General features: G+C 40.1%; 1 protein-coding gene and 1 long non-coding RNA gene across 2 annotated transcripts in view; one reads left to right on the top strand and one right to left on the bottom strand.

The window, feature by feature from the left end:
• LOC133551698 (uncharacterized) overlaps nucleotides 1-18,893 on the top strand; it is a 170,019-nt gene that overhangs the window by 5,790 nt on the left and 145,336 nt on the right. The window contains exon 3 of the long non-coding RNA XR_009806552.1: nucleotides 6,268-6,564. This is a non-coding gene — a long non-coding RNA (uncharacterized LOC133551698). The remainder of the gene's footprint in view (nucleotides 1-6,267; nucleotides 6,565-18,893) is intronic.
• Nucleotides 49-6,639, bottom strand: msx2b (muscle segment homeobox 2b). The gene is made up of 2 exons (XM_061898674.1): nucleotides 6,211-6,639; nucleotides 49-1,430 (listed from the first exon to the last, which is right to left on the bottom strand). Exons 1-2 carry the CDS (start codon nucleotides 6,506-6,508, stop codon nucleotides 991-993), a joined length of 738 nt encoding a protein of 245 aa, XP_061754658.1. The 5' UTR covers nucleotides 6,509-6,639; the 3' UTR covers nucleotides 49-990.

Below are 18,893 nucleotides of genomic sequence, written 5' to 3' on the forward strand. Positions count from 1 at the left end.
GTTGTGTCTTGACAAACAAAACATCAAATATAATTTGGGGGCGGAAAATGTCTGTAAGGCTTTTATTTCATCCATTTGAGGAACAATTAGACATATCGATATATAAACAAACAGTATAAACTGCATAGTTCAATGTGCTGCCTAACAAAGGGACGCTCAAGAACCATATCTTTGGACCGTTTCACCGTATTTTCACACTCATAAATATATCTTAGAAAGGCACAGGTACATCCCCACAGTCGTATTTGAGAGAAGAATAAATAGGTTATGGGCATAATGAAAAAGTCATATATAGGGTTGAATCATGATTAGAACAGCATGTATACGCACTGACCTGAATATTAGAGATGAACCCCTCTTTTTAAAAGACAATATATTGACGGATACCTTTTTCCCAGCCGGTCCCTGCATCTTTCTGGTGTGTGGGTGACTTGAGAGAAAAGCTCTGATTGGTTGGGGGGGAAGTCACCTTTTAGTTTGCATGTAAACATTTTAAGGCCAGTAATATAAGACTACATGTCATTCATTATATATACTTTTTACAAAGAAAAAGTACCTTCTGTTAATGTGTCATGAAACACTATTTTTATATCAGGGATTCCCAAAATTAGGGTCAATTCTTAAGCATGGGAGCAGTTTTTATTTTATCTGAATAACTGTCTTCTGTGTTCTTGATTATGAGTTTTTGTGCAGTATTGTCAATGTTATTCAATATCTGAGTACCTGAGGAAGATCTATATTTTTCATTTGAGCTGAAAAAGGCCCTCACTGACATTAAGGCACTTTTGGCCATCAAGTGCACAGCTGCTTTATTGCAGAAGTTAACATAAGAATAAAATGAGAATATTTTTATAATCCTCACCATGAGAGCATATAAACATCCTCTTGTGCAACTATAAACATATTTTTAAGTCAGCCCATCCTCCATAATGTCTCTTTTGGGCATCTTCATGGAAGCATCAAGACCCAAAGTCAGTGAGAATCCAGTTTCTATGACAAGTGGTACATGCCGTAGCCCAGAGGAGTAGCGTATAGTCCTAAGGGTGCAAAAGGCAACATGGGTCTGTGGTGGTATGCAGAGAAGGGCTGTCCGTACATAGCGCCAAGTGTTAGCGGCAACGGAAGACTCGGCTGCATGAGTGATCTGGCGGCCGCCACCGCCGCGGTCTTAGCATCAGCGGCCATCTTCAGTTTCTCCATCTCGGCCTCCTGGAGCCTCTTGGCTTTCGCTCGGCGGTTCTGGAACCAGATCTTCACCTGGGTCTCCGTGAGATTCAAGGAGGAGGAGAACTCGGCCCGCTCGGCGATGGACAGGTACTGCTTCTGACGGAACTTTCTCTCCAGCGCCAGGAGCTGGGACGCGGTGAAGGGAGTGCGGGGCTTGCGGTTGGTCTTGTGTTTCCTCAACTGGCAGGCAGGATTTACATGACCTGATACACAGAACCAACAGATGGTATTTAGCCAAAACTGAATCTGAAGACCGATTGGGTGAATATCCAAATATTGTGAAGAGACAAAGAAAAACACATTTTGGTGACAGACAAAAGGAAATACTCCTCATTTCCAATTCCAAAGAGATCACGGAAGATAATAATGGTCCCTTGCAATTGAACTGGTCAGAAACATTATTAATATAACATTTTAATTATTTTTGATTGTTCTTGAAGTGTGCTCCGTTGTACCGAGAAGTGTTTCTAGTATTTTGAATGCATTATTGAGCTGCGCGAGGGAAGCTATTGGAAGATTAATAAAGTTGCATTTGAAAATCATTGCAAAACATGCCATTGGAATTCAACCCTTTTGGAGACTTTTTCCTCCTTTCAAAATCTTTGCTCTATTTTTAGTTGTGTTACTTTGGATGGAATGAGTTTTTTCCTACAAGGGTTTTTATTTATGTTCAATTTTTGAAATTTAAGTTAAGTACCATTTGGATGGAAAAGGTCCTAGCTAATATTTATAAAACATTTTTTTCTACTTTTGCGCTAATAACTCTTCATCACCTTCAGTCTAAAATAAAAATAGCTCACAGGTCTTGAGTTTTTTTTTACTATCTATTACAGGGGTGTCAAACCTGTTTACTTTGAGGGCCATGTCGCAGTTATGGTTGCCCTCGGAGGGACGATTTTAACACTGAGTAATATATGAATATGCATGTGTGTGTGTGTGTGTGTGTAATATATATATATAATACATGAACAATATATTTTAAATTTTACTTTAAAAACTGGGAGCTCAGTCACCAGTTTTTTACAGCTTATAAAAAAATGGGAAAAATGGAAAAACAATACATGCACATGGGGATAGGTTGATTGGCAACACTAAATTGGCCCTTGTGTGTGAATGTGAGTGTGAATGTTGTCTGTCTATCTGTGTTGGCCCTGCGATGAGGTGGCGACTTGTACAGGGTGTACCCCGCCTTCCGCCCGATTGTAGCTGAGATAGGCACCAGCGCCCCCCGCGACCCCGAAAGGGAATAAGCGGTAGAAAATGGATGGATGGATGGAAAAACAATACCACTGTTTTTAGCGGTAAAATTCAAGCAACAGAGCTGCCAGTTTTTTTAACCGTAAAATCATGTTTTAATGTTTTTTTATGTTTTAGTGTATTACTGTATATGGAAAAAACAGTACCAAAGTTGAGTTTGCGGTAAAAAAAACTCAGTCGGCGGAATTTAATTTGATTTGTAAAAGCGCTTTGAGTCACTAGAGAAAAGTGCTATATAAATATAATTCACTCCACTATATAAATGTAATTCAATTAACCGTAAAATCTATTGTCAATTTTACAATCTACAATGTGATTGATAATTTGTTTTGAAATCATCAGTCAAGCAGATATTTAAGTATGGAATTTATCTTTATTTTAACAAAAACTATTTTTGTAATACATAATATAATATTTGGAGTTTGAGAATATTGAATTTTAAAATATATGCAATGGCATGCAGTACATGATTTTTTATTTTAAAAGGGATAGAACAAATATATTCAGGGTTTGGGATCTTTTTGTGTGGAGTTTGCATGTTGTCCCTCTGACCGTGTGGGTTCCCTCCGGGTATTCCGGCTTCATCCCACCTCCAAAAACATGCACCTGGGGATAGGATGATTGGCAACACTAAATTAGTCCTAGTGTGTGAATGTGAGTGTGAATGTTGTTTATCTGTGTTGGCCCTGCGATGAGGTGGCGACTTGTCCAGGGTGTACCCGCCTTTCGCCTGAATGCATCCCCTGCGACCCGGAAAGGGACAAGTGGTCGAAAATGGTTGGATGGATGGAAGAAAAGATTAAGCATTTTATTAACGCATATTATTTCCAGGCTTTCGCGGGCCACATAAAATAAAGTGGTGGGCCAGATTTGGCCCCCAGGCTTTGAGTTTGACACCTGTGATCTATTATAATACGATATATGGATGATAACTAATATACTCAGTGGCCTAGTGATTAGAGTGTCCGCCCTGAGATCGGTAGGTCGTGAGTTCAAACCCCGGCTGAGTCATACCAAGACTATAAACATAGGACCCTGCTTGGCACTCAGCATTAAGGGTTGGAATTGGGGGTTAAATCACCAAAAATAATTCCCGGGCGCGGCACAGCTGCTGCCCACTGCTCCCCTCACCTCCCAGGGGGTGATCAAGGGTGATGGGTCAAATGCAGAGAACAATTTCGCACATTCACGGTACTAACATACACATACTGTACACATACATTCACTGTACAAACATACACATACTGTACATATACATTCACTGTACAAACATACACATACTGTACATATGCATTTACTGTACAAACACATATACTGTATGTATACATTTACTGTACAAACATTCATATACACATTCTGTTCATATACAAGTACATATACATATATACACTCATGCATATAATCACGTTTCATCAAACATACGTATATCAACGTTGTTGCCCTAGGGTAGGGGTCACCAACCTTCTTGAAACCACCCCTATTCTTGGGTACTGACTAATGCGAAGGGCTACCAGTTTGATACACACTTAAATAAATTGTATTTCTGTTTGTCATTCTGTCGTATATTATGTTTCCTTTTACGGAAGGTTTTTTGTAGAGAATAAATGATGAAAAAAAACACATAATTGAATGGTTTAAAAAGGGGAGAGAATACGAAAAAAAAGAAAATGTAATTTTAAGGCATTGTTTAGCTTCCATTTCGACTCTTTAAAATTCAAAATTCTACCGAAAAAAAGAAGAGAAAAACTAGCTAATTCGAATCTTTTTGAAAAAATAAAAAAAAAAGAATTCATGGAACGTCATTAGTAATTTTTCCTGATTAAGATTAATTTTAGAATTTTGATGACATGTTTTAAATAGGTTAAAATCCAATCTGCACTTTGTTAGAATATCTAACAAATTGGACCAAGCTATATTTCTAACAAAGACAAATCATTATTTCTTCTAGATTTTTCAGAACAAAAATTTCAAAAGAAATTCAAAACACTTTGAAATAAGAATTACATTTGATTCTACAAATTTTCTACATTTGCCAGAATAATACTTTTGAATTTTAAGCATAATATGTTTGAAGAAATATTTCACTAATATTCTTCGTCGAAAAAACAGAAGCCAAAATGAAGAATTAAATTAAAATGTACTTATTATTCTTTACAATAAAACTAATAAATTTAGAGGAAGGAATTGAAAAGGTAAAAAGTTATGTGTTTAAAAATCCAAAAATAATTTTTAAGGTTGTATTTTTTCTCTAAAATTGTCTTTCTGAAAGTTATTAGAAGCAAAGTAAAAAAATTAATGAATTTATTTAAACAAGTGAAGACAAAGTCTTTAAAATATTTTCTTGGATTTTCAAATTCTATTTGAGTTTTGTCTCTCTTAGAATTAAAAATGTCGAGCAAATCGAGACCAGCCTGCTAGTAAATAAATACAATGTTAAAAAGAGAGGCAGCTCACTGGTAAGTGCTGCTATTTGAGCTATTTTTAGAACAGGCCAGCGGGCGACTCATCTGGTCCTTACGGGCTACTGCGTTGGTGACCCCTGCCCTAGAGTAAACTGGGTAACACATGGCATACTGAGAAAGCTTAACCCATTGTTACTATAACAATCTACAAGATTAATATAGGTTGCCTCTCTCTCTTCCCCTCCATCTTTCAGTATTCCTTTTTATTTATTTATTTATTTTTAATTGTATTTATCTTTCTAGTTATGCATACAGTACGTATTGTTGCATTTGAACAACTGTATTGTTAGTAGAGGTAAACTATTGGTATTCATAATCAATTGCGCCTTTTCTATTGGTATTTGTATTGCTCCAGTTGTGGTGTAAAAATGCTCAATGTCATTTCTATTTTATTATTTATTTCACTAGCTGCTTATTTGCTATCACTTTTACGATCATATTTGACATATCGTATGTGCTGGTGTTCTATTGTTTTTGTTGTTATTGTAGTGTTTGCTGTTGTTGTTTTTGTCTTTCTGTTTAATCCCCCTCTTATCCCCACAAATTCCCCCTGTCTTCCTTTTTTTTCTCTTTCTACACCCTCCTGCACCAAATGATAATATAAATACATTTAATAAAGTCAAATTCAAATAAGGCAACAAGAGAAGTATCCTACACTTCTGTTTTGTATAGTAAATCTGAACAGCCGATTAGGGCATCTACATCAACTATATGATTTGCCTGAGAAGCTGGACAGGACAAAAAAAAAAAGAGAGAATTTCGCCACATCTAGTGTGTGTGTGACAATTATTGGTACTTTAACTTAAAGCAATTACAAAAAAACAGAAATAATTAGTTCAAATAGCGGCTGGAAGGGTTAAATAATAAAAAAAAGACATGTTAGGTATTTTTAATTAGGACTGAAGTTGGTTGAGCGATATGGAAAACAAATCCAACTTTGTTTTATAAACTCTTAACGCCCTGTGGACTTTTAGGCGTTATCAACGAGAAGATGCAATTTTGCAACCAAATATGATCTTAATCACTGGTCATTGAGCTCCAATATTGAATCATTTGGGGAAAAATTTCATGTTAAACAATGACGAATGGTATTCCATTAGAAAAAAATAAAAAACAGCTTAATGGTGATGGACAGTGTCAAAAATACGTTTTTGCGGCAGATTCGCATGAAATACGATGACATATGCATTGATGCTATTAAGGCATGAATTGAAAAAGCCTACGACGCAATATAAGTGAATTGGGTGAGAGTGGTTCTACTCACAGGGCTTTGAGGAGAGCACGCCGCCGATGACCCACTCTTCCGTCTCCGATGTTTCAGAATTGACCGGCGATGACGGCGCAGTCGGGAAGCTCTTCCGACCGTAAAGCGAACTAAAGCCCAAGGGTGACGTCACCACCACCGAGCCGACCTCCCCGCCGCGGCGGACCACCGTCTTCCTCCCGGACATGATCGCCTCCACGCTGAACGGATGCCGATGCCGCTCCGCCACCGGAGAGGAACCTCTCTCCTCCTCGGAGGAACTGGAGCACACATCCTTCGTAGTCTCCACGGAAGACATCGCCAAAGGCTGGTAAAACTCCAGGGGGAGGAAACAAAAAGCGTGGAGTAGCACAGGTGTGTTATGTCGCGTCTCCGCAGCGTGATGAGTGCTGTGTTCGAAGCTGTCATGTCACGTTTGTATACAGGTCACGTGACACAAATACCCGACTTTCAGCCAATCCCGGTTCACCAGGATGTGAGCCTTCAGGAGTCTCTTAGAAAAGCGGGAGTTGCTCACTTTGGTTCATGGGTAATGGAGCATCACAAAAAAAAAAATGGAGTGGTTAAAGGCCTACTGAAACCCACTACTACCCACCACGCAGTCTGATAGTTTATATATCAATGATGAAATATTAACACTCTTTTTAGTTTACTAAATTGCAATTTTAAATTTCCCGGGACTTTTTTGTTGAAAAGTAGTAATGATGATGTGTACGCGTGTCATCACGGGCTGTTATGAATATGAGCGCTGCGCACACACACAGCTAAAAGTCGTCTGCTTTAACGGGATAATTACACAGTATTTTGGACATCTGTGTTGCTGAATCTTTTGCAATTTGTTCAATTAATATTGGAAAAGTCAAAGTAGAAAGACGGAGTTGGGAAGCTTTAGCCAAGGAATCACACAGTGATTCCTTGTTTAAAATTCACGGACGTGAAACTTTACTATGGATCACAGCGAACATGGATCCCAACCAAATGTCAACCAGCAGGTTTCGGTGAGAAAATTGTGGTTAAAATGTCGCCTCTTACCGGATATCAGCTGAGCTTGTGCCTCCCGTACAGCTGCCGTCGACTTCCCTGAGACACTGCGCGTTAACACCCGGCCGTGGACACACCCCTCCCTCCGACTGTCAGGTACTGTTAAACTCACTAAAACACTAGTAACACAATAGAAAAATAAGGGATTTCACAGAATTATCCTAGTAAATATCTCTAAAAACATATGAATCCGTCTCAATGCAACGCGATTGCAATCGCGTTTTTTTTTTTTTACTTTTTTTTTTTTTTAGTCGGTCGCTATCAATATCCTCAAACACGAATCTTTCATCCTCACTCAAATTAATGGGGGAATTGTCGTTTTCTCGGTCTGAATAGCTGTTTTTGTTGGAGGCTCCCATTAAAATCAATGTGAATATATGAGGAGCAATCAACATGTGACGTCGTCGTCTGCGACTTCCGGTAGAGGCAGGGCTTTTCTCCAATTGCAAACTTTATCGTAGATGTTCTCTACTAAATCCTTTTAGCAAAAATATGGCAATATCGCGAAATGATCAAGTATGACACATAGAATGGACCTGCTATCCCCGTTTAAATAGGAAAATCTCATTTCAGTAGGCCTTTAATAATGAGGATTAGAAACATTTAAGCAATAAGTTGAAAAAGAAATAGGACGTGAATCAAATTGTTTTAATCCATCCATCCATCTTCTTCAGCTTATCGTCGGGTCGCGGGAGCAGCAGCCTAAGCAGGGAAGCCCAGACTTCCCTCCCCCCAGCCACTTCGTCTAGCTCTTCCCGGGGGATCCCGAGGTGTTCCCAGGCCAGCCGGGATACATAGTCTTCCCAACGTGTCCTGGGTCTTCCCCGTGGCCTTCTACTAGTCGGACGTGCCCTGAATACCTCCCAAGGGAGGCGTTCGGGTGGCATCCTGACCAGATGCCCGAACCACCTCATCTGGCTCCTCTTGATGTGGAGGAGCAACGGCTTTACTTTGAGTTCCTCCTGGATGACAGAGCTTCTCACCCTATCTCTAATAATAATAATAATGGATTAGATTTATATCGCGCTTTTCTATTGTTAGATACTCAAAGCGCTCACAGAGAAGTGGGAACCGATCATTCACACTGTCACACCGGTACATGGATTGGTTTTGATTCTTCCACGCAAAGGATGATTGGCACGAGCCAGACGAGAGTGTAAGTACATATTTGTTTATTTAAACACTATAATAAAAAAAAATAAACAAACAAAGGGCGCTCACAAGGAGATACAAAACTTAGCTACAAAAATACAAACAGGAAAACAAAACACCTGCTCGATGGCATGAAAGACAATGAACTATAAACTTAAACTTGCACTGTGGCAGAACTATGAACAACTAAAACAAAAACACTTACAGTGACCGAAACAAGGGGCATGGATAGCAAGGTGCGTAGCAGTTAATCGTGGGTGCGTGAAGGCATGAAAGCAAACACCTGCAAAGTTCCCAGACTGATGGACAGAAAGTAAAATCCTTAAATACTGGCTGTGGTAGTTAGTAACAGGTGTGAGAGGCTAATGATCGGGGCGTGACTAAAGGGACCAGGTGGAAACTAATGGGTTGACATGGTAACAAAAGCAAACCAGGAAGTGCAAAACGTAACAAGAGTCCAGAAAACAAAACAAAACATGATCAAACATAAAACCAGATTCACAGGCATGACACACACCTGGTGGTGGTAAGCTACATCTGTAGCCACAGCTGCCCTGGGGTAGACTGACAGCCCCTCCGACCACCACCTATCATTCATTCATCTGTCATTCACCAGTGTGAGTGGCACCGGGGGAAAGGGTGAAGTGTCCTTCCCAAGGACACAACGGCAGCGATTTGGATGTCAATAGGTGAGAAGCGGACCTGCAACCCTCAGGTTTCTGGCACGGCCTCTCTACCCACTACGCCATGCCGCCCCAAGGGAGAGCCCCGCCACACGGCGGAGGAAACTTATTTCGGCCGCTTGTACACGTGATATTATCCTTTCAGTCATGACCCAAACCTCATGACCATATAGGTGAAGATGGGAACGTAGATCGACCGGTAAATTGAGAGCTTTGCCTTCCGGCTCAGCTCCTTCTTCACCACAACGGATCGGTACAACGACCGCAGTACTGAAGACGCCGCACCGATCCGCCTGTCGATCTCACGATCCACTCTTCCCCCTTTCGTGAACAAGACTCCTAGGTACTTGAACTCCTCCACTTGGGGCAGGGTCTCCTCCCCAACCCGGAGATGGCATTCCACCCTTTTCCAGGCGACAACCATGGACTTGGACTCTGAGGTGCTGATTCTCATCCCAGTCGCTTCACACTCGGCTGCAAACCGATCCAGTGAGAACTGAAGATCCCGGCCAGATGAAACCATCAGGATTAAATTGTTTTAATTTGTAAAGAAATTGAACGCTGCATTTTGTAATAGGTTATGTATAAGACACAGTACGGTGTCACAGGGGTTAGTGCGTGTGCCTCACAATATGAAGGTCCTGGGTTTGGGATGTTTCTTTGTGGAGTTTGCATGTTCTCCCCGTGACTGCGTGGGTCCCCTCCGGGTACTTCGGTTTCCTCCCACCTCCAAAGACATAGGTTGATTGGCAACACAAATAATATAAACATAAATATTATTTAAATGAACACTTGATACATATAATCACAGCAGTATGATGATTCTACGTGTCTACATTAAAACATATTTCTTAATACTGCATTAATATATGCTCATTTTAAACTTTCATGCAGAGAAGGAAATCACAACTAAGTCAATTGACCAAAACTGTATTTTATTAAACAGTTATTAAGCAGTGGTACATTCATGTCATTTCAAAACAGAAAGTGCAAGATTGTCAGAGACATTTTAAAACAAGCTATGAGTGAACTTTTGTGCACAATGTCACTCGGATGACATATCAAAACAACACTAAATTAAAGTGCACTTTTTGCACAGAACACCACTACGATAGTTACAATCAAATAAAGTACCCTTGTGCATGATGTCACACAAGATATTTCAATAAGTGTTACATTAAAAATGAACTGCGTATCAAATGGTATATGTCAAACGGTGTTGGTGTGGAAATAGTTGCTTCAGCATTTTGTGGGTGTGGCACCCAACGGAGATGTTGACATGCACTGTTTAAGGCACTCTTCATTCTCGAGCGGGTGACTTTTCAAATGATGTTACAAATTAGCAGTGCTACTTTTGCTAGCAACGCATATGCCTTAGGGACAGCACGGTGGTGGGGGGGTTAGTACATCTGCCTCACACTACGAAGGTCCTGAGTAGTCCTGGGTTCAATCCCGGGCTTGGGATCTTTCTGTGTGGAGTTTGCATGTTCTCCCCGTGACTGTGTGGGTTCCCTCCGGGTACTCCGGCTTCCTCCCACCTCCAAAAACATGCACCTGGGGATAAGTTGATTGTCAACACTAAATTGGCCCTAGTGTGTGAATGTGAGTGTGAATGTTGTCTGTGTTGGCCCTGCGATGAGGTGGCGACTTGTCCAGGGTGTACACCGCCTTCCGCCCGATTGTAGCTGAGATAGGCACCCCACCACCCTAAAAGGGAATAAGCCGTAGAAAATGTATGGATGGATGGGCTTCTGCCTTATAAATGTTCCAACATGTTCCCGCTTGAAGCCAAACCACCGCCAGACGATGAACCCCGTGCTGTTTTTCTTGGGGATTAATTCTTCTTCCATTTGATACCAGATTCGCACATTCTCTCTCTCGTATTACCACTCACAACACATCACAGCTAATGTTACCATGTCGCTTCCTCTCTGCTCCGGGAGGGGATGTGACGTTGCACACGTGACGTATGTAAGAAGGTGCGCCTGTTTTAAGTGTCTGTGAGAAGGAGAGACAAGAAAGAGGAAGAAACGCATGCAATTTAATGCCCGCAGCTAAAAGCAACTGCGTGAGAACGTATACTGGAATATCACGATAGTCATTTTCTATATTGCACAGAGACAAACCCGCAATACATCGAGTCTATGGATATATTGCCCAGCCCTAATTCAAAGCAAGTTTTCTATCAAATTTTCATCAGACTTATTGCACTGTTTTTCAATTGACAGTAATATGCGGTAAAAATCACCATAAATATTACTATAGAATTGTAGCGACTGTGCTGATTTTTTTTTGTGCAAAATCAAAAAATTATATATATATATATATATATATATATAATTAAATGCAAAGGCAATTGTATAATAATATCATGAGGTGAATCCTTATACATTTTTATTCATAAATTATTCACAGTTACAAGCGACCCTCTGAAAGGCAGCCATAATTGCGATGTTGCCTCAGTGAAAACGAGTTCGACACTCCTGTTCTAGATCGTCATTTGTCGTAGTTGTTGAAATATAGTTTGTTGTTTTGCGCACTATAAAATCAATGCGTCTTAAAAAGAAGTTCCAGTAATGCTTAGAATGAGCAAAATATGTAAATATTACATGTTATCATGAATAGGCCAGTTACATCATTGCATACTTACAGCGTGTATATAAAACGTTGCTGGAAGTTTGTGGGTGTTTTTGAGACGGCCTTATAGGCTTAATATCATATCAGCATCACCCGCACTCTTAGCCTCTTTTGCTTGGAGTTTTTTTTCACGATTTAGAATGCACGAAAAAGAGAAAGACGTGCGTTCTTGTCTCCCATAGAAATTGTGAATGTGAGGCAAAATTCCAATACAAGTGAAGTTCCCTTCAAAGGTTATACATCTAATTACCTATCATATTCACGATGAAATGTATACTTCCTCTTATTTTCCGGTCAACCTGTTGATTATCCAGTGCACTGCTGCCACCTAACTGGAGGCATGTGTAATGTTTATCCAAGCCTCTGTCTTCAACGTAGAATTTCATCAGTAATAGTTTAGCTGTAACTGTAACCTCCTGACACTGCCTGTGTAAACACGGCCCCGATGCGGCTAATTACAGAAAATTACACCCGGCGTGTAACACGGATCCTTTTTTTCTTCTTTATCTCAATTAAATGTTGTTTCTTTTTAAATGGGACTTTCCGTCTGCGCTCTCGGAAGTCGCGTGCTTGGTTCAACCGCATTTAAAGCGTTGTGTCACACTCAAATCGTCAAAAAACACACTAGAATAGGTTTGGGAATTGGAGATTTATGCTGCTGTGTGCCTCAACTCAGTGTTGGACGCACACCCGACGAGAATTTCACAATCCTGCTTGCAGCCCGGCCATTCATCTGTCCTATGATTCAGTCTTATTCTTCAAGCGTCTCCTTGTGACTCGCATGAAGTAACTCATTGTAGCAAACCCTAGGTTACATCAGTTGACCCTGTTTATCTCAACAGTTTATTTAGATCTACAAGCCTTTGATGGCGCTGAGAGGATTTTAACATAAAGAGGATGTTTTATTTGAGCCCAGTTGTTTGAGTAATTTCTTATCCATTGCCTAATCGCTCTCATTTCATGCCCAGGGCAATGCTAATCGGAACGGTTCTGTTGCGGTATAATAATGAATCGCTTTGGCACCACATCACAAGATCCGATTTAAGACCTGCTAGTGTGTGTGTGTGTGTGTGTGTGTGTGTGTGCGTGTGTGTGCGTGTGTGTGCGCCACTATTATCATTATTACAGGAATGAGGGGTTATTGACCAAAAATTGCCGCTATTTTTTTCCTTTAATGCAGACCACTCCCAACTGGGACAAGCTGCATCCAAACCCCTCGGGATGAGAATTCTTCATCCATGGCGTTTTTCATGACTCCAGCAGTCCCGAGTAGCCTGTCCATGCTGGAGCAGAAGTGGAAGGCGGCCAGCGCTGCCTTATTAAGGTGGGGTTATTTCACAGACAATCAGGGGTTTGTGAAGGCGCCAGTGAGCGGCCAGATGAATAGAGCGACTCCTCAGGGGAGAAACTGCTGCCTTTTTTTCCCCCTCTTCAGCTTATGATCCCTACCTCCACCTCCCTGCCTCTCTTTGGCTGTGCCTGAATGCCCCACAGGCACCTTGTCAGTCATGATTCACAGAACTTGTTTTTGGCTCAGCGGCAGTTTCCTCACTTGAACTTGTGTTGTCATACCTAATTGCCATATCTTATGCAATTTCAGTATTTATTTTAGGTACGTTACTTCTTACCCAAAACCAGTCGGCTTGAATCTACAGTGGCCAACAGTTAGGCCCAAATGCTCCAACTTTAATAACTTCACTGAAAATTAGATTGCCTGGAACATCGTTAAAAAAAAAAAATCAATGGGATGAAAGTAATTGTTACTATATTTTATAATTTTAAATTATTTCAACTTTCAAGGTTTTCTTAAACCTTACCAAAGAAGTGCATGTCTTCAGCTCTCCCGTCCAGAGGCAAAACCCAGTAACTCAATTTTGGTCAAAACTGAGCTGATAATAATTTTGGAGTTCCTAGGTGATATGCTTTACATTAGTGTATGCGGTATTGTAATTTGTTCCGTAAGTAAGCTGTTACGCGCATGGCAGGACCTAGCAACTACCACATAACCGCGTAGATACAACAGAAAAACCTAGTATCTCAAGGGACCAATCGGAGCTTCTTTGTCAGTCGCCTCATTGTCTTTAATTAGACATTTGCACAAATGAGGGCCGACGGTCAACCTGATTATGTGATATACTCAAATCTCATCCACCGTAATAAAAACGATCCTAAATTTTTGTTTAGTACGGTAGCATCGCTAACCCAACAAGGGACTCCTTCCAGTAGCTCCACCCACTCAGCTGATGACTTTATGCAATTCTTTAGTAAGAAAATTGAAGTCATTAGAAAGGAGATTAAAGACAATGCGTCCCAGCTGCAACGGGGTTCTATTAACACTGACACGATTGTATATACGGCGGATACTGCCCTCCAAAATAGTTTCTCTCGTTTTGAGGAAATAACATTAGAGGAATTGTTACAACGTGTAAATGGAATAAAACAAACAACATGTTTACTTGACCCTCTTCCTGGGAAACTGATCAAGGAGCTCTTTGTATTATTAGGTCCATCAGTGCTAAATATTATAAACTTATCACTTTCCTCGGGCACTGTTCCCCTAGCATTCAAAAAAGCGGTTATTCATCCTCTTCTTAAAAGACCTAACCTCGATCCTGACCTCATGCTAAACTACCGACCGGTGTCTCACCTTCCCTTTATTTAAAAAATCCTCGAAAAAATTGTTGCGGAGCAGTTAAATGAACACTTAGCGTCTAACAATCTATGTGAAACCTTTCAATCCGGTTTCAGGGCAAATCACTCCACGGAGACAGCCCTCGCAAAAATGACTAATGATCTATTGCTAACGATGGATTCTGATGCGTCATCTATGTTGCTGCTCCTCGATCTTAGCGCTGCTTTCGATACCGTCGATCATAATATTTTATTAGAACATATCAAAACACGAATTGGTATGTCAGACTTAGCCCTGTCTTGGTTTAACTCTTATCTTACTGATAGGATGCAGTGTGTCTCCCATAACAATGTGACCTCGGACTACGTTAAGGTAACGTGTGGAGTTCCCCAGGGTTCGGTCCTTGGCCCTGCACTCTTCAGCATCTACATGCTGCCGCTAGGTGACATCATACGCAAATACGGTGTTAGCTTTCACTGTTATGCTGATGACACCCAACTCTACATGCCCTTAAAGCTGACCAACACGCCGGATTGTAGTGCGCTGGAGGCGTGTCTTAATGAAATTAAACAATGGATGTCCGCTAACTTTTTGCAACTCAACGCCAAAAAAACGGAAATGCTGATTATCGGTCCTGCTAGACACCGAACTCTATTTAATAATACAACTCTAACATTTGACAACCAAACAATTAAACAAGGCGACACGGTAAAGAATCTGGGTATTATCTTTGACCCAACTCTCTCCTTTGAGCCACACATTAAAAGCGTTACTAAAACGGCCTTCTTTCATCTCCGTAATATCGCTAAAATTCGCTCCATTCTGTCCACTAAAGACGCTGAGATCATTATCCATGCGTTTGTTACGTCTCGCCTCGATTACTGTAACGTATTATTTTCGGGTCTCCCCATGTCTAGCATTAAAAGATTACAGTTGGTACAAAATGCGGCTGCTAGACTTTTGACAAGAACAAGAAAGTTTGATCACATTACGCCTGTACTGGCTCACCTGCACTGGCTTCCTGTGCACTTAAGATGTGACTTTAAGGTTTTACTACTTACGTATAAAATACTACACGGTCTAGCTCCATCCTATCTTGCCGATTGTATTGTACCATATGTCCCGGCAAGAAATCTGCGTTCAAAGGACTCCGGCTTATTAGTGATTCCCAAAGCCCAAAAAAAGTCTGCGGGCTATAGAGCTTTTTCATTTCGGGCTCCAGTACTCTGGAATGCCCTCCCGGTAACAGTTCGAGATGCCACCTCAGTAGAAGCATTTAAGTCTCACCTTAAAACTCATTTGTATACTCTAGCCTTTAAATAGACTCCCTTTTTAGACCAGTTGATCTGCCGTTTCTTTTCTTTTTCTTCTATGTCCCACTCTCCTTTGTGGAGGGGGTCCGGTCCGATCCGGTGGCCATGTACTGCTTGCCTGTGTATCGGCTGGGGACATCTCTGCGCTGCTGATCCGCCTCCGCTTGGGATGGTTTCCTGCTGGCTCCGCTGTGAACGGGACTCTCGCTGCTGTGTTGGATCCGCTTTGGACTGGACTCTCGCGACTGTGTTGGATCCATTATGGATCGAACTTTCACAGTATCATGTTAGACCCGCTCGACATCCATTGCTTTCCTCCTCTCCAAGGTTCTCATAGTCATCATTGTCACCGACGTCCCACTGGGCCATTATTGTCACCGATGTCCCACTGGGTGTGAGTTTTCCTTGCCCTTATGTGGGCCTACCGAGGATGTCGTAGTGGTTTGTGCAGCCCTTTGAGACACTAGTGATTTAGGGCTATATAAGTAAACGATTGATTGATTGATTGATATTATGGCACGAGGGGATATTTGGAAGATTGGCCCAGGACGTTGCAAGCACCTTCATTTAATGTATCGTTCTTGATTCTTCCCCTTGCATACTCTTTTGGGCAGATAACTGTGGAGGTCAAAATAAAAACTGGACGCTGTACACGGCTCTTGCCCAATGTGCAAACGCAGAATGGAGCCCACCCGAGATTGTGATAAAATATCTGGAGAAAGGGCACACGTTCATGAGAGCAGATTTAATCCATGGCTCAATCGGCAAGAAAATGGAAGCTCAGGAAAACATATAAACATTTGATGACTTTGTAGATCTTTGTAAGACAGCATCAAGATAGATTATTTTTTCCTTTGTTTTCTCAAAATCAGCTAGAGGTGAGTTACTAGGTTTTGCCTTTGGACAGGAGAGCTAATCACTGAGCTTGTTCCACCATTTTACTCCTAAAACTGTAATGCATTTGTATTTTATATTCGTTCTTGCGTTACCTATTTCAAACATCAATTTCCCTCCTAAATTATAGTTTTCTCCTCTTAAATAAAATAGCCTTAGAATACAAGCTGGAAGACTGTTGTTCTTTACTCAACATAATTTCCTATTACGTTTGCGCCGCATCGTGGATGTGCGGGGAGTGTCACCTCTCGGTGCACGGGATCACAGCAGGCAGAAGTGAAGGTAAGAACAAGTTTTAATAAAAAAATACAACAAAAGAACACTCGTACAAACGAGCAAGTCAAAGGCGTGCCTTAGCACCGAAGCCGACTACAGAACGTAAGAAAAAGAGGCAGAGTTCAAAAAGTCCATAAAGCGCGAGCCGAGCGCGCAGAGGCTAAGCTACACTTAGCAGAGAGAATACAAACAGACAAACCTAACGTAACTGTTGCGTGGTGCAAACAAACTGGCGACGAGGAACTAATGTAGCAGGCGGTCTTAAATACAATACAATAAATCAAAACAGGTGTACTTCGGGAGTGCGTGCAGGAGGCGTAATTAAGTAGCCATGGTGACGAATGTAAACAAGGAAGTGTTCAACTGAAGGGATCGGCAGAGTCCAAACGTGATCAAAACATATCCAAAGCAAAACAATAAACGATCCGTGTAGCGGATCGTGACAATTCCCATTGTTTTTAAAAACACAATGTCTGAAAATTGTAATACATTTGAACTTATAAATAATGTATTGGTTTGTTCATAGCACGCTTTGTGAATTATTCTAATGACCCTTTTTTGAAGTTTTATTATTGGGTCTATATTTGTTTTATAAATATTTCCCCAAATTTCAACACAGTACGTTAAAAATTAACAGAATAATACAACATATGCAGGCATTTTTAATTCAGCATGTGTCTTACTTTATGAAAAAATAGCAATAGATTTGGATATGTTTCCCTTTATATATTTAATATGCGGTTTCCAACACAGTTTATGATCAATTATTATTCCCAAGAATTTAATTTCATATACTCTATCAATTTCCACTTGATTTATTTTTAATTTTGCTTCACAATTTGTCCTTGCACCACTAAAAAAGACAATATAACATATATCCATAAACATGGACGCATGTGAAAAAGTGCAATGTATTTATCTGTACAGTAATCTATTCATTTATATCTGCACCTTATTGCTTTTTTTTATCCTCCACTACCAAGAGCTAATGCAACGAAATTTCGTTCTTATCTGTACTGTAAAGTTCAAATTTCAATGACAATAAAAAGGAAGTCTAAGTCTAAACACCATACATTTAGTTTTCTTATCATTTAATGATAACTTATTAATATCAAACCATTTTTTTAGCTGAATTAACTCAACCTCTATTATTCTCAACACTTTTTTCAAGTCTTCTTTTGAACAATATACATTTGTATCATCTGCAAACATAATACATTTTAATTTATTAGATACTGAACAAATATCATTTAGGTAAAGTATAAATAACTTAGGTCCCAATACCGAGCCTTGTGGAACCCCACAAGTTACTCTTCTTGGCTGTGATTTAGTCTTATTAATTTCCACATATTAAGATCTGTAACTTAAATAACTACTCAACCACTGTTTTGAAACACCTCTTAAGCCAAAATTTTCTAATTTTTGCAGAAGTAAGGAATGATCAATTGTGTCAAAAGCTTTACGTAAGTCAATAAATACTCCAACAGTGTGTTGCTTTTTTTATATTGCTGTAACTATGTTTTCGACAAAGTCCATCACTGCTAGGGATGTAGATCGATTACTCCTGAACCCATACTGATTGGATTTTTTGCCAAATTTGGGCCAACATTCACAAAAATCTTATTGAATTCCTCAGCTATTTTTTTATATATTTTCAATACTTGAGTTGTCGTCTTTTACCATATATACTGTAAAATCATTTTAACTAGATTTAATCATAGTATTAAGCACAAGCCAGGTTTCAATGATATTATTTTTATGTTTATGCAGCAATTGTTCATAATAGTTTTTTTTTTTGCAGCCTCATGATACATGTCAATCTGTTTTTATACTTTTTATATTTGTCCTCATTTTCCTTTGTTCGATTCTTAATAAATTCCTTGTTAAGCCTTTTTTTTTTTTTCTTTACAGGCTTTTACTAAACCCTTTGTTATCCATGGTTTCTCCCTCGTTTTAGTATTTAGCTTATATTCTCTCAATGGACCATGATGGTCATAAAGTGTCAGAAATATATCCAGGAATGTATCGTATGCTTCATTAGTATCCTCCACAAAA

Source organism: Nerophis ophidion, linkage group LG04 (assembly GCF_033978795.1).
Source record: "Nerophis ophidion isolate RoL-2023_Sa linkage group LG04, RoL_Noph_v1.0, whole genome shotgun sequence".
Classification (NCBI taxonomy): Eukaryota; Metazoa; Chordata; class Actinopteri; order Syngnathiformes; family Syngnathidae; genus Nerophis; species Nerophis ophidion.

Coding starts and splice junctions, on each gene's coding strand:
- msx2b (XM_061898674.1), bottom strand. CDS start 6,508: ATGTCTTCCGTGGAGACTACGAAGGATGTGTGCTCCAGTTCCTCCGAG. Junction 1,431..6,210: donor CGTGCTCTCCTCAAAGCCCT/GTGAGTAGAACC, acceptor TCTGTGTATCAG/GTCATGTAAATCCTGCCTGC.